The 15,496-nt window shown below is 42.3% G+C and overlaps 1 protein-coding gene across 5 annotated transcripts in view; it reads left to right on the forward strand.

The window, feature by feature from the left end:
* The window catches only part of DOCK8 (dedicator of cytokinesis 8), a 221,716-nt gene that overhangs the window by 153,411 nt on the left and 52,809 nt on the right, over positions 1–15,496 (forward strand). For all 5 annotated transcript variants that reach the window (XM_070480398.1, XM_070480394.1, XM_070480396.1 and 2 more), the window contains 4 exons: positions 1,357–1,452; positions 8,208–8,357; positions 10,194–10,307; positions 14,416–14,571. In XM_070480398.1, the coding sequence (XP_070336499.1) occupies positions 1,357–1,452; positions 8,208–8,357; positions 10,194–10,307; positions 14,416–14,571 (516 nt within the window). The remainder of the gene's footprint in view (positions 1–1,356; positions 1,453–8,207; positions 8,358–10,193; positions 10,308–14,415; positions 14,572–15,496) is intronic.

The following is a 15,496-nucleotide window of genomic DNA, read 5'->3' on the forward strand; positions in this document are numbered from 1 at the left end:
ACCAGACATCTTGAGTTAATGATTTTAGTGTTTTTCTATATATGGGAAGATACAAGAGCCTGGGCTCATTGGAATTATTCCTTAGATATGCACCTTTACTATCTAGGGCCGGTATCCTGTCTTTTTCTGTCCTGAGTTCCCCTCAGGGTGCACTGTTTGCTCCATCATAGTGACTGATGGCTTGATGGCCTGGAAACATTTGTGGCTTAGTGAAATGACAGGCAAACTGATATGGGTTGGTTGCCTCACCTACAGTGTTAACCTTGTTCAACATCAAAGCTGTTGTCAAGAGTATTAACAAGTATCCAGATAAACTAGGGAATAGGGAAGATGCAAAAGGTGTAAAAAATCACTGTACATTTGCAATCAGATGAGCAGTCTCATGACTTGGTGAGAAGTGTAGACATAAAGTGGAGCATCAGACCCTGGGACACAGAAGTTTAGAAACTGAGAGAGTTCAAGCTGCTACCTCTATACCTTTTAACACAGATGATCTACTAATAAGACTTCCCTTGTAGCTCTGCCTGCAGTGCAGGAAACCCAGGTTCAATTCCTGGGTCAGGAAGATCCTCTGGAGAAGGAAATGGCAACCCACTCCGGTGTTCTTGCCTAGAGAATCTCATGGACAGAGGTGCCTGGTGGGCTACAGTCCATGGGGTCACAAGAACCGGACACAACTTAGTGACTTAACCACCACTACTCATAAACTGAACTCTTCTCATTTCCCACAAAGCCATAGACAGATTATAAAAACAAAAATTGTTCTCTCTGGAAGGAGTGGAGTTACCGTCTTAACAGTGTTTCTCTAATCGAGGTTCCGGGACCAGCACATAACCTCAGGCCCCATTCCAGACCTGCTGAATCTGAAATGCTGGAGCTGGGCTCAGCAATCTGTTTCTTAGAAAGCCCTCCAGGGGAATCTGATGCACATTTCAGTTTGAGAACCACTGCTACCAATCGAGTTTATATATGAGAAAACTGAGGGTCAGGAGAGGAATGGTTTACACATGGTCATGCAGAGGGTTTACAGTGGAACCTGGGAGGAAGATAACAGTCCCAGTTCCAACTGCTGCCCATGAATGCTTCCCCCATAGGGTCATTTCCCTGATGAGGCCATTCCTTCCAATCTAGCTCTCTAGTACAGTACCACCACCAGCCTTCAGCCTGCTTAAAATGCCCTCCAGTCTCAGATTATTTCAGCACTGACTTTGCCATCCACTGTGGTCTAAGACATCTGGGACACATGCATCAGTACTAACAGACTATTACAATTGGGAAAAAAGAAAAATTGGCAAATAAAACACCTAATACAGACTGTCATTACATACATATAATGTTTTTGTGTTTGTTGTCCAGCATTTCCATGAGGAGCTTGCCCTACAGATGGTGGTCAGCACTGGAATGGTGAAAGAAACAGTCTTCAAGTACTCCTGGTTCTTCTTTGAGCTTCTGGTAAGATTCTTGCACGTGTATATCTGTGTTCAGCAGGGCACAAACAGCGCATTTAGACAGACAGTGAGGTTCAGTGTCATAGGAACTGACATCTTCTCTACTGAGCTGCTCCTGCAGAAAACCTGGGCTCAGTCCTTCAGTGTTAACTCTGCCTTACCCTTTCATCCACCTTCCACCAAGTTTTACTGATTCTGCTTTGAAAATATACCTGCACCTGCCACATCTCACCATCTTTACCACTCCCCGTCTGGTCAAGCTGCCATCATGCCTGCAGTCACCTCCTCTTTGCCCACATAAGCTCATTTTTACCCTCTGCCCATCCAGTCTGTATAGGGCAACTCAATGTTACCAGATAATGACACTTTTCTCTTTAAAACCTTTCAGTGATTTTCAGAGTACTGGCAATAAAGCACACGTTTTTCTCACGGCCTAAAAGCCCTTGGATGATTCTGTTTCCCATCCTCTCTAAACTTGTCTTAAGACCATTCCCTGCCTCATTCAGCCACATTGTTTCCAGTTTGGTCCTTTGGGGATGCTGAGGCTTTTTCAGTCTCAGAGCCTTTTTAAGATGCTCTCCCCACTCCCTACCTTTCGTTTTGTCTGTTTCCTGCACACATACACACTTTGGAGGCCGGCAGGCAGGGGGGATCTTCTCTTTAGGTCTCAGCTTTTATGTCACCACCTCTTAGATGCCTTTGCTAACTTCCTCATACCTTAATATGTCTACCACTCTATTCCTCTCTTTTTAAACACCCTCTTTATTTCCTTCTTATTGCTTATCATGATTTGTTTTTCTCTCTTGCCTATTGGATTTTTAGGATTTGGGTCTATCTTCTTCATTATTCTACCTTTAGCTGCAGAACATGGCTTGACATCATACAAGCACCAACTAATACTCATTGAGGGAAAAAATGAAACTTGTAGATATGTTTACCTGCAACTTCTATCTGTTCTCTAGCAGAAAATCAAAAGGTATAACATATTCTTTAATTTAAAAATGAAGAGAATAATATTAATACCTATTTTATACTGGAAGTGAAAGGATTTTACTGTAAAGCCACTAGAATAAGCATTTTGTCAATGTTTATTAATGGAGATGCATTGTGAAATGAGCTTAAATGAAAAAGTATGGAAACACAGACACTAACTACACAAAAATACACACACAGGCAATCCAGAGGATAAAGAGGGGATTGAAATTTAGTAATAGCGTTAGCTTCACATTGACTGGATGTTTTTCCTCTGTGACACTGTTTTTAAGTGGATAATTTTCTTTAAGAGAAAGATGGTAGGATTTTCACCTGAGCTCTAGTTTATCTATGTAAGTTCAAGCCCAGGTGAAAGAGAACAATACTGAACATAGAGAACAAGACATGTTTTCTCTATGGACATGGAACAGGACGTAGAGAACAAGAGGGTCAAAGGGAACAAAAATAAAGCACACACTGTTGAGGAAATGAAAAGTGATGTGCAGTAGAGTTGAAAAGAAGTCAGGCCCCTGCAGCAGAAGCACATCAAGGGTTCAAATCCGCCAGAGCAGCAGTCCTCAGCCTTTTTGGCGCCAGGGACCAGTTTTGTGGAAGTCAGTTTTTCCATGGACCAGGGGTGAAGGGAGGTGGTTTCAGGATGATTCAAGTGCATTACACTTACTGTGCACGTTGTTTCTGTCATTATCACATCAGCTCCACCTCAGATCATCAGGCATTAGGTCCCAGAGGTTGGGGATCCCTGCCCCGCCTTAGAGTTCCACCAGTTTCCCACCCCTCACTGGAAGAAAGTATTGCTAGAGATGTCTTTTCAGAGCACAATGCCAGGTGCCTGCAGCAGAATCACCTGTGGGTGCTTAAAGAGAATCACGCAGATCTGGACCCCTCCTTAGAATACTGAGTGCATGAGGAACAGGGAGCCAGTGGTGCAAGCGCCTTCCAGGCGAGGAGTCTGCCCAAGTGCCTTCCAAGCAGGGAGTCTGCCCAAGCGCCTTCCAGGCACACTGGAGATCCGCTAGTGCAGGCTGCCTCTGCTCTGTGAGGACCAAACGGAGCTAAGGGTCTTTGTGTGCAACTAGCGCCAGGAGTTTGTATTCTAAAAGCAGAGCAGATTCAGGTGGATGGCTGCAGCTCACACATCTTGGAGCAACAACATTAGCAGTGAGACGCAAGTTTTGTGCTTTGGCAGGAAAAGGCTGGCCATAAACTCTGGAGGGAAGAAAAGAATCAAAACCACCCCTCCATGCCCAGTACATCCTGCTTCTTTGAACTCATCCCACTAACCATCGAGTTTCTCCATAAAGATTTACTCAGCTTATAATTCATCTATATATAATTCATACAAATAATCTTAAACTGAGTTGATCTTCCATATTGCAAATTTTGAAAGACATGAAGCAAAAGCTCATTTTGATATTATAGAATCTCCCTGACGGCTCAGATGGTAAAGAATCTGCCTACAATGCAGGAGACCCAGGTTGAATCCCTGGGAGAAGGGAAGATCCCCTGGAGAAGGGAATGGCTACCACTTCAGTATTCTTGCCTGGAGAATTCCATGGACAGAGGAGCCTGGCGGGCTACAGTCCATGAAGTCACAAAGAGTCAGACACAACTGAGCAACTAACAGATTTTTCATTTAGGAGAGAGTCCCAAAGAAAAGCAGTATCTCAATTCAAAGATGTTTCATGTTGGGAATTCCCTGGCGGTCCAGTGGTCAGGACTCCGAGCTTTCACTTTTGTGGCCTGGGTTCAATGCCTGGTTGGGTAATTAAGATCCTGCAAGCTTCATGGTGAAGCCCAAAAAAATATTTCATGTTATTTACTCACACATATGCACACATGTCACTTAATCATTCTTAGATCTCATTTAATAGTTGTAAATTATCAGCTTATCATGAGCAGTTATCCCCAGCGCACACACAAGACCCCAAGGCTAATCAGGGGTTTGCCCAGCCCTCTCAGCAGGAACAGAGCCTTAGTTCCACAGTGCTCTCGTTCAAGTTCTGTTCCTCTGTGATTTTGCTTCTCCTTGGAAGCTTAAAGTTACAAAACATTTTCTTAGCCTAATGTATTAATAACGTGAAAACTTTGTATTCTGAAGTCAGCTTTAATGCAGTGCCGCAATTACTATCCCATTCACAGTGCAATGAACTCAGCTTTGCTAGGCCTGAATGGCTCCTTGTGACATCTTAGAGCTCTCTTTCTGAAGCGAATTTGCATTCTCTGCAGATGTAATGATGACTCTGTCCTTCATATAGTCCCAGTAACAGCTGGTGTCCCCAAGGGAGGAAGAATAATAACATCTAAAATGTGTTGAGCACCTAACTACGTACATGCCGGGCACAATGCCTTGTGAGCATTATCTTGTTGAATCCTCTGACAGCCTCCAGACAGGAGCTTTTCATTGTCCCCAGTTTACAATGAAAAGGCCATAAGGAGGAAGTTTGAAGGCCATAAGGAGAAGTTTGTGGGCCCACCAAACCTTGTCAGTCCCACTTCAGTGCCCCTAACCCCCTAACTGCAGGGAGCTGAGAACCGTGGAAAAGCTGAAAATTGCTTTTGATCTTGCACATTTATTTACTAGGACTCAGTAGGCTCAGGAAAGAAAGCAAAAGTTAAAGCTGATAGGATTCTTTCCTCTAGGAGTCCCTTATGGTAAACAGATTAGAAGCTGGAAAGAAAGTCCTGCTGAGATGAGCACTTGGAGGGGGTTGGTCAACATGTAGATCTCCTAGGGCATCAGTTATCTAGGGCTCTGTAGGTTATAACCAAGACTGTCAGGGTTCTGGCAGTACAGCATTGCTCAAAAGGGTTACCTGAAAAGCATTTATCAAAGGGACTTTGCCCAGGGTATGTGCAGGATTACAGGAGTAGAGGAGGGTTGGTGAGACACCCAGGGAGCAGGAGGTGCCGGAAGCTGGGGTAAGGAGCAATATAATCAAGGCCGAGAGAAAGCTGAGGCAGAGAACAGGGTCCGCATGACAGGAGCTGACATCAAAGAGAAACAGTGCCGCTGCCAGAAGCACGCTGCCCAGGCATGAATCCAGGCATGTACCTGAACCATTCTCTTCTCCTGCCCACTGGTCCCCTGATTGAGCCTCCTATTGGCCAGCTCCAACCAGAAGCCCAAGTTCAAGGAGTCCTGAATGATGTAGTCTGTAGAGATCAGCTTCCTAGGGCTCAGAGATAGATAAAGAAGGGCAAGAAGAGGAGCTGGAAGCTAGGATGGAGGCAGATGGAAAAGTCACAGCCCCAGCCAGACTTTGCAAGGAAACTGATCTTGGATTCAGACTGGATGCCCAGTCCTCCACACATTGCTTATGCAGTTGCCTTACAGATGCCTGAAAAGGTGTTTCAACACCAAAACAGCCGTTTTCCCAAGGAGCTTGAAGAGAAAGGAACTACAGCCTCCTTGGGTTTAACCAACTACCTAGGCAATTTAACACCCTTTAGTTGCATTAATGCCCACATACTAATGAACAACCACTTTGGCATCATCAGAGCTGTTGAAAACAGTCCTTGGGCAGATTTCACAGTTGCTAATGAATAAACCCTCATGCTTCTAGAAACTGCTGAGCCAGACTTTGGGGACACAGAGGTAAATGGTGACCCACTTTACCCTGAAGTCTACACCAAGGGTTTCTTAGTAGCCCTGCTTTGAATGGGTCACAGAGGCCCTTATGGAGGAAAATATTTTCCTGCCTTAACCTACACCTTAACCCACACTTAACCCACTTTAACCCACACTTAAACCACACAAATAATGACCAAGAATCCACTACTATTTCTAATGTGTGTTTCTTTCTGGAGATGCAAATGACACAGTAGTAGGCAAGTAGCTGACAGTCTGGCAGGAAGGCATTAGTTGGAAGTATGTTATTGTGAGTTTTACATATTTAGTTGTAGAATGCCCAAACTCAGCAGGCAAGAGCCAAACACAACAGTGCGTTCTAAAAACCCAGTACTGGGGTGGGTTAGGCAGTGGGGAATCAGGAGCAGGTAGCCCCAAACAAAGGGGCTTGTCTTCCTCGGTCCTTAGGATCATAGCGCGAGAGAGGTACTTTGTGGGACAAATACCACGTCCAGTTCCTGCCTCTCATTCAGGTCCTCCACTGAGGATTTGTGACTCTATGGGGTACAGACACATCCCTGTGTCCTGAGCCAAAAAGGACTCTACTGTGAAAAGAAACTAGGGTTCTCACCCTGGGCTTTAGGATTTTAGATTTTTAGGTCTTCCCCAAGCTGGCCAAGGCATTGTCTTAAAACATAAAACACATTTACCTATCTGTCTGTTTTCGCTTCTTAGTTTACCTTTTCTTTGTTTTTTTTTTTTTAATTGTTTGTTTGTTTCTTTTTTTTAAATCTTTGTTTATCTCAGTACTAAAGAAAGTTGCCAGCCCTGGCTTCTTAGAAATAGAAATCTGCTATTAGAGCTCCTAGAAAGGTGAAAGTGTTAATCATTCAGTCATGTCCGACTCTTTGCAGCCCCATAGCCTGTAGCCCACCAGGCTCCTCTGTCCGTAGAATTCTCTAGATGAGAATACCGCAGTGGGTTAGCCATTCCCTTCTCCAAGAGATCTTCCCAACCCAAGGTTCATACCCAGATATCCTGCACTGCAGGCAGATTCTTCATCATCTGAGCCACCAGGGAAGCCCAGAACTGTTAGGAGTGAAAGTCATTTTTCCGTATACTGTCTTTGTCCCCTCTCCTTCCAGTCCTGACCTAGAAGGTCACCTTCAGGCAAGTGTGGGCAGTTTAACGTTCCAGGGCCGTTTCTTTTTGCAGTATCTCTCAGACTATCATGGACACGTTTATAGAAGGGGTAGACACCCAACCATACCATCTCCCAGCCTTGCCCATCCAACTGTTTCTGATAGCTCTGAGAGTTTCCAACAAGGACAGGATACAACCTCAGACTCTATCAAAGGGACTGTATTGACCCAGGAATCTCCTGGCCCAGGAAGAAGTCCAAAAAAAATAAGCATGATGTTGATTTAAAATTGTGGTAGGCAATGAGCTGCTGTTGTCCTAGTCATAATGCAGGCTATCACTGATTGATATATAGGTTTTTATTTAAACTACATATATATTAAATATGTATTTTAAATATGTAGTTATATAAATATTTACATATGTATATATGTGTATTTAGCAAGCTAGTTTTATAAAACTCACAACATAATTTCTCCTAGAGACAGTGTTCCAAATAGTGTTAAGTTTCCAGCCTGCATACTATAGAATTGCTTTTGGAAAAACTCTTCTCCCGTTCTACTTGAAGCTGACATAAGAGGGACATTTCTCTCTTCTTCTCACTGTAGTTTCAGAGACAGAAATGATTTCAGTTTACATCAAAAACAGTCTCATAAACAGTTCCTTTTCCTGTAAAGTTGTGTGCCATGATAGAACGGTGCTGCAGTGGTCATGGCAGGGCGCAGTCCAGGTCTGCCTTCTCAGTTGAGAGGAGGGGAGTCTTGTGACACTGCAGCTGAAGAATTAAGCTTCCTGGCTTTGTCAGCATCAAGAAGGGAACCCCCTGACTTGGGGTCAGGAAGAGGGCACCCTTCCCATCTCCTGCTGCCATGGTAACCATCAGGGTGTCAGGAGCAATTTTCAGACCAGAGCCTGCATGGACAACCAACCACCAGCACAGATAAAGTGTTAGAAAGTCCATTGTTAATGAGCTTTTCTCCCAGGCTTTTCCCTTTTTCCATAGTGTACAAGCAGGTCACCAGTTTCCATGTTGACATTTCCCCCCATCTTCTCTGTAGGTGAAAAGCATGGCCCAGTATGTACATAACATGGACAAGCGGGACAATTTTCGGAGGACTCGTTTTTCTGACCGTTTCAAAGATGACATAACTACTATTGTTAATGTGGTCACCTCGGAGATTGCAGCCCTTTTAGTAAAACCTCAGAAGGTAACTGTGTCATTTTACTCTTTACGGTCTGAAATTTTTTACCCTGGGCATATATTATTTTCATAATCAAAGAAAAATAAGCATCATCTTAAGACAGTAATTAAAATGTAACTAACTGTACATGACAACTAAATTCACTTTGTTATACTGGACAGCACCCTGTGGTGGGGCTGGGGCATTGCTATCAAAAATTACAATGTGGGGAATTCCCTGGTGGTCCAGTGGTTAGGACTCTGGGCTTTCACTGTCAAGGGCCTGGGTTCAATCCCTGGTTGTGGAACTGAGATCCCGCAAGCCGAATGGAGCTTGTACAAAATGAAATTATAATGTGGAATTAAAGCTGTTTAAATTATTGTATCAACACACTATGAGAGGAAATATTTTTGTTCTTAGCAAATATGCCCTGAAGTTTTATGATATTTATAATCCTGCTGTCAGATGGTTCAGAAAAAAAAAATTGAACATGAAGAGAGAATGATAAATGTAGTGAAATATCCAGCACTGATGAGTCTAATTAGAGGAGTTATTTTGACTATTCTTGCTCCTTTTCTGTAAATTTGAAATTATTTCAAAGTAGAAAATAAAAAAAAAAGTAAAATGAAATAAAACAAAATTCTAAAATTTGAAACAGAATTAAAATTTCTATAAAATTTGAAGCAGCAATGATCATTATTAATACCTTTATCATTATGAAGAATTTGTATGCTGCTCTGTGCTTAGAAGAAGCTTCCAGGTGGTCATTTCTTATGGCAGACTTTGTGAGAGTGGCAGTGGTGTCTCATTTTGGCAGGCATGAAAAACGAGGCACAGTGAGGTTGGTAAATTTTCCAAAAGTCAACACAGCTAGCAGCAAAGTCAAGACAGAAGATTCCAAGCCCAGCATATTCAGACAGATACTTAAGTAGTGGTCCATGTGGAGGATGCTAAGAGCATGAGGACTTGCCACTCCGTGGTAACTATGGAAACTTCTTTACCAAGTCTCCACCCATGCCAGTGCTGGTCAGCTTGGCCTGAATTTGCAAACCGCTCATCATAACAAGAGGAAAACATTTCAAATCATATTTTCAATAGTTCAGAGCAAATTGATTTATCATTCTGAGAATAAAGGACATAAACATGAAAAAGTGAATCCCTGATTGCTCTGAAGTGCTGTAAAATCCCTCATAAATATGAGCACTGAGAGGTAGTAAAAACTAAACCCTGGCCTCAGTTCATGCAAGAGGTTGCTCTACTGTGTATGACTCTGCCCTCTCTTAGGCTGGGAATGCTGTCTAATTGGAGAAAAAAATTTCTTAAGTAAAAACTGATTTTTTTTTAATCCTGATTACATTTTCTGCAACAATCCTTTCAAATTAAGAATCTGTCTCATTGAAGATAGTGAATACATTTCAAATTACTTTTGCTAAAACAGTCATTAGCAGAATCAAACAAATTATAGTAAAGCAATATAAAGAAATTTAAGAAATATGAGAAACCAGAGTGTTGGAAAGTGTTCATAATATAATGTTGAATGAATAAATTCAGGACCTTATTATATATAGAGAATAAACTCAATTATATACAGATAAACATGCACATAGGAAAAAACACCTAGAAGCAAATATACCTAAATATTAACAGTAGATAAGGAATTACTTCATTCAACACTCATGGCATCAATTAGTTTCTAAATTGTGTCTGCTATAGTTTTGCAGGGTTATCTGCTTTGCTCAGTATCTTCCGGAGGGACACTGGCTGAAAAGATAGGACCTGCCTCTCCCAACTCCCCCCGCCCAGGGCTGCAAGGTTTACTAGCAAATGATGGGGGTGTTTGTATCAATGTGCTTGTCTTTTAAGGAAACTGAACAGGCGGAAAAGATCAACATCAGCCTGGCTTTCTTCTTGTATGACCTCCTCTCCCTCATGGATCGTGGCTTTGTGTTTAACCTCATCAAACATTATTGCAGCCAGGTGAGCGTTCCCTCAGCCCTAGCCCTGTTCTTCCTGGCTCCTTCCCGTCTGACGTGATGCTCGTTGCCATGGCGTGCTCCCTTGTTCATTGCCAAGCTAGACCGTTGGACTCCTGTACGTTCTGGGTTTTGTGGTACAGTCTTCAGGTCATTTGTTTTGTGCCTTGAACCTTGGTAGACACACTAGTTTGTGTGGATTCCTGAAGCATTTACCAACCCAGCACAGAAGGGCCAACAAGGTCATCCATGGGCATTGAGGCTTATTAGTGATACGAACTGCTTTCTTTAGTTTAGCATTTAACAGAATTCCGTGGCTGTGGGATTTAGTCTTTGACCAGGTATATAATCGAAAGTATGAGGTCTCTTTTCACACATTAGGGTAATTAATTAAATTGCAGTTGTGAAATTCTAGCATTAAAGAAGTCTAGTAAAATCAGTCAAAGAGACTGAATTTCACCGAGTACAAAGCAAGTATTGTCATCTGGTATATCTGAAGGGTATTAGTTTTAAGACCATTCGCAGTACACCCAAGGATATCAACATTTGTGGATGCTCAAATCCCTTCAATAAAATAGTGTAGAATTTGTATATAGTTTACACACATCCTCCCATATACTTTAAGTCATCTATGGATTGCTTATAACATCAAATATAATGTAAATGCTGTGTAACTAGTTGCCTGTACAAAATCAAGTTTTGCTTTTCTGAATGTTCTGGAATTTTTTTTTCCAAATAGTTTCAGTCCTCAGTTGGTTATCTCACAGATGCAGAAACTGTGGATAAAGAGGGTTGACTGTATTTTGTAATTAAAGAGCGTATCAGTGCTGTCTCCCCAGATTTTTCAAATGGAATCCTACTTTTGTTCACTATTCTCTTCAAACTATCCCAATCATAGAAATACAGGTAGCAGTCACTGTTGCTACTCCTTTTCTTTCATATTCCTGTTTTTTAGGATCACCATCACTGTCATTGCCACCAGCATCACCACCCACCACCTTCACCATCACTGTCATTGCCACCAGCATCACCACCCTCCACCTTCACCATCACTGTCACGACCTTTAGTTTCTTCCTATGGACAAAGCTCTGTGTTCACATTATAGAAATCATCTCTCTTGATTCTTGCAAGGTGTTGTCAACATTTTGCATATGATAAAGCTGAAGTTTAGAGGAGTTAATGTGTAACTTTTCCAGGGAAGAAAGAGCCATGGCTACTTTACTCAAGGCACAGTGAGTTAATCACTCTGTTCCACCAGAACTAATAACTCTCTGTAGTTAATCCCCTAGTGACCATAAATAAGTCATTCGACTTCTTTGAGTCTCATTTCCTCATTTGCAAAATAAAAGGATCTCCCCTCCCCTGCTAAAGAGACCATGACTGTTCTAAAGAGCCTGTTAATAAGGAAGATGACTTACAAAGAATCCTAAGGAAATATCAGGAGTACCAGAGCACGAACATGGTGTACAGCCTGACCTCCTGCCCCTGCTTGGATCTTCTGTCCCTGTCCCACCAGAATGGAGTGGTGGAGGAAGATGCCATTTCCCTTTGCCATTACTCTTAGGTGTTCAGGATGGCAGGTCATTGGGTGAACTGCAAATATGAGTTAATCTGTTTTTCAAAACTTGATGTTGAATATATGGAAAGAAAGGACTGGAACACCACTATAAGCCCAGGGTTTGCCTCTGGTATAGAAAAAAATTTATCCATGACACTTGTTAAACTGTAAAGCAGACTCTATTCAGGACCATTGTGACAGGTATAAGGACCACTGCTTTGGATTTTTCAGTAGGGGAGAGAGATTGAGTTTGGATACAGAAGGAAAAATGCCAATTTATAGCCAAGGAACAGGGTAAGAGTAGTAAGTGGATGAAACACTACTAAGAGGAAAATCAAGGGTAAATAGGGAGAATTCTGGTCAAACTTAACCTAACAGAATTCTTACTGAAGGCAAGCTAGGGTGATCAGAACCACCTGGGGAACATGAGGGGTGAGGAATTTGGTCAGATCTCAAGGGTGAGAAATTACAGCTGAACTGACTTAGCAAGGTGGTTGTGAGAATTGGGCAACCGGGGCTACAACTTTGGGCCCTGACCTTTGCAAAGGATGTTTGCACACAGGATGGAGTTTTGCCTGTGTGCATGCTAAGTCACCTCAGTCATGTCTGACTCTTTGTGGCCACATGGCCACAGAGGACCGTAGCCCTCTAGGCTTCTCTGTCCATCGGATTCTTCAGGCAAGAATGCTGGAGTGGGTTGTCATGCCTTCCTCCAGGGGATCTTCCTCACCCAGGGATCAAAAGTGTCTTACATCTCCTGCATTGACAGGTGGGATCTTTACTATTAGTGCCATCTGGGAAACCCAAACTGCACTTTACTCTTTCTTAAACATTGCTAAAATTATTTTTGAAATTTTTGTCTTCATTGACATTTCAAGGAACTTATGAAAGATGCCCACAGTGTGGCCTTCTTTCAAATGCAGATATCTTGTGCTTTCAAGTTCTGATAGCAGGCTTGACCCAACAACTTTGGAAGTGGCCATTGAGTGAATGGCATAAGACTGGGTTTTAATGAGTTTAATTTGCTGGTGTCCCTGTTCAAAATCAGCCAGTAATACACATTGACAGGAGTATGGGTTCTGGTAAAGGTTCATACACAGAAGTCATATATTCTATTTTTTCTATAGTACATAATGGCATTCATTTTTTTCCAATAAATGTCTACTAACTACAGATTCTATAGGTAAAATGCTGTAACACAATGGCTTTTCACTAAAATGGCTGAAAATATGTACTCATTTAAATTGTATAGTTTATAAAACTGCTCTTAAAGTTCATGAAGAGGACGCATGGCCATTTGTAAGGGTGAGATGCTTGGCTTCCTGTGCTGGGCCAGCAGAGTCCTTGTGGTGACATACTGAGGTTGAAGCTCCATCCCTGGTGGTTCAGACGGTAAAGAATCCTCCTGCAATGTGGGAGACCTGGGTTTGATCCCTGGCTCAGGAAGATCCCCTGGAGAAGGAAATGGCAACCCGCTCCAGTACTCTTGCCGGGAGAATCCCCATGGACAGAGGCGCCTGGCGGGTTACAGTCCACGGAACCGCAGAGTCAGACACAGCTCAGCGCACACGGCACGGAATGTCCATCAAGCCCTTCTTTCCTTACTTCGTCACGGCCCATAGAGTCTCAGTCCTTCAGTTGTCAGCCTCCCTGAGGGAAGCAAGGGATCTCTTCCAGACTGTCATGTTTGCCAGCTTTTCATTGCTCTTTTCAGTATTGGTTTGTTTGAAAAGATTTTTCCTGAGAATTCTCCCAGCTTTCTCTTTCTCCTCCACTTCCTCCTCTCCCACTTTGGGGGCAAACTCCTAGGCTTTTATGCAGGGACTACATACTTTCGTAAGTAATTTGATGCTTTCATCTAGGGACTGGTTTGAAAGCTTACCAGTGGGGCCTTTAATTAGAAACCACAAAGAACACTTGTGGCGTTCAAGTCATCCAGTCCTATTTCATTAGTTTTGTGTGGCCCCATGTGAGGTCAACTCCTTTCCTTTAGTTTCTCAGACACAGTAGGATTTTTGTAAAATTATATTGTGTTACAGTGAAGACGTACCTCCAGATTATTTTTAGCATGAGCTTGCCATCCATCATATCAGAGATTTGACGAGGGTAGGGTTGAGGCAAGCATTCTTATAATGGACAGCTGTTAGACTAGAATCCTAAAAGGAACAGTAAAGTGGCTCAGTGGTAAAGAATCCGCCTGCAATGCAGGAGACACAAGTTCAGTCCCTGGGTCAGGAAGATCCCGTGAAGTAGGAAGTGGCAATCCACTCCAGTATTCTTGCTTGGGAAATTCCATGATCAGAGGAGCCTGGAGGGCTATAGTCTATGAGGCTGCTAAAGAGTCAGACATGACTTAGTGACTAAACAACGACAATGAATGAAAACTTATTGGACCTTCCTATAATGCAGAGTTTGCCATCTATTGCCCTGTCCCACTCATTTTTATTCCATTGATTACTGTAATCTGGGGAGAAAGGATAATTTTGTGTCTGTCAACCTCAACTCCACTCACCATGGAATAAAACCTCTTTTCTCTCCCCATTTTCTTACCAGCTGTCAGCCAAGCTCAACAACCTTCCAACGCTCATTTCCATGAGGCTGGAGTTCCTGAGAATTCTCTGCAGCCATGAGCATTACCTCAATCTGAACCTCTTCTTCATGAATACGGATACCGCTCCAGCATCTCCCTGTCCCTCCATATCTTCCCAGGTAAGCAGCTAACTGGAAAGTGTTTAAGCTGGTTCATTGAATTAGCTTGGCTTAGTCATTTATTCCTATGCAGGTTGGTCTTCTTAATTAGAAGAAAAATTGAGTTATTCAAACTAGGTCAGTCGATCCAGATACACATATGTCTGCTACCCCAAGTTATTTCATCTAGCTAATCATTTACAAGCTATGTGATCATTTTCTGTCTAGGCTCAAGGGTCCCTGCTGAGGCCAGCTAGAGCACAAAATCTATATGCACTATGAAAAATGTCTAATTCATAGAAAATTCACAGATCTTCTTTTGCTGACAGTCTTTACTTTAGCTTGACAGTCTCCTTTGCTCACTTCCCTTTTCCTAAACCTTAGCACCATAAAATTGATGAAATTAAAGTTAGTTTCCTTCATATTGATTCCCAAATGATCTAGTAGTAATTTTTAACATGGATACTTTATTATATCTTTGAATGATCCCAGAACTTTCTGCTGATTCTGATATAGAATGAAATTAAGTACAAAATGATTCCACCTTGAATCATATTCTCGAAAATTTAGCTCTTGAAACACTAAAAGTATCTCCTTGTAAAATAATCAAGTGGTCTGTTTTATAGAGTATATTTCTAAAAGTTCTTTTTCTTAATCATCACAGAAGAGTAACACTTGTATTAATATATAGAGATGAGTCTTTTTTTGTAGAACAGTATTATGCAGGTTAGGTTTGGTGGGCCCCAAATTTCACAGGATGTTAAGAGGTATTATGCAAATATAGATTTCTGAAGACAACTCCATTTTAGAAAACCTGTGTTAAAAGGTTTCTTTGCAATAGGCCATTCAAGAGTCTCTAACTTGGTTATATAAATTACAATGCCCCGGGGTGGCAGAGGAGGTAGGAGGAGGTGAATGATAAGCAGTGCTTCCCAAAATGCTGGAC

This window comes from Odocoileus virginianus, chromosome 18, assembly GCF_023699985.2.
Source record: "Odocoileus virginianus isolate 20LAN1187 ecotype Illinois chromosome 18, Ovbor_1.2, whole genome shotgun sequence".
In the NCBI taxonomy this organism is placed as follows: domain Eukaryota; kingdom Metazoa; phylum Chordata; class Mammalia; order Artiodactyla; family Cervidae; genus Odocoileus; species Odocoileus virginianus.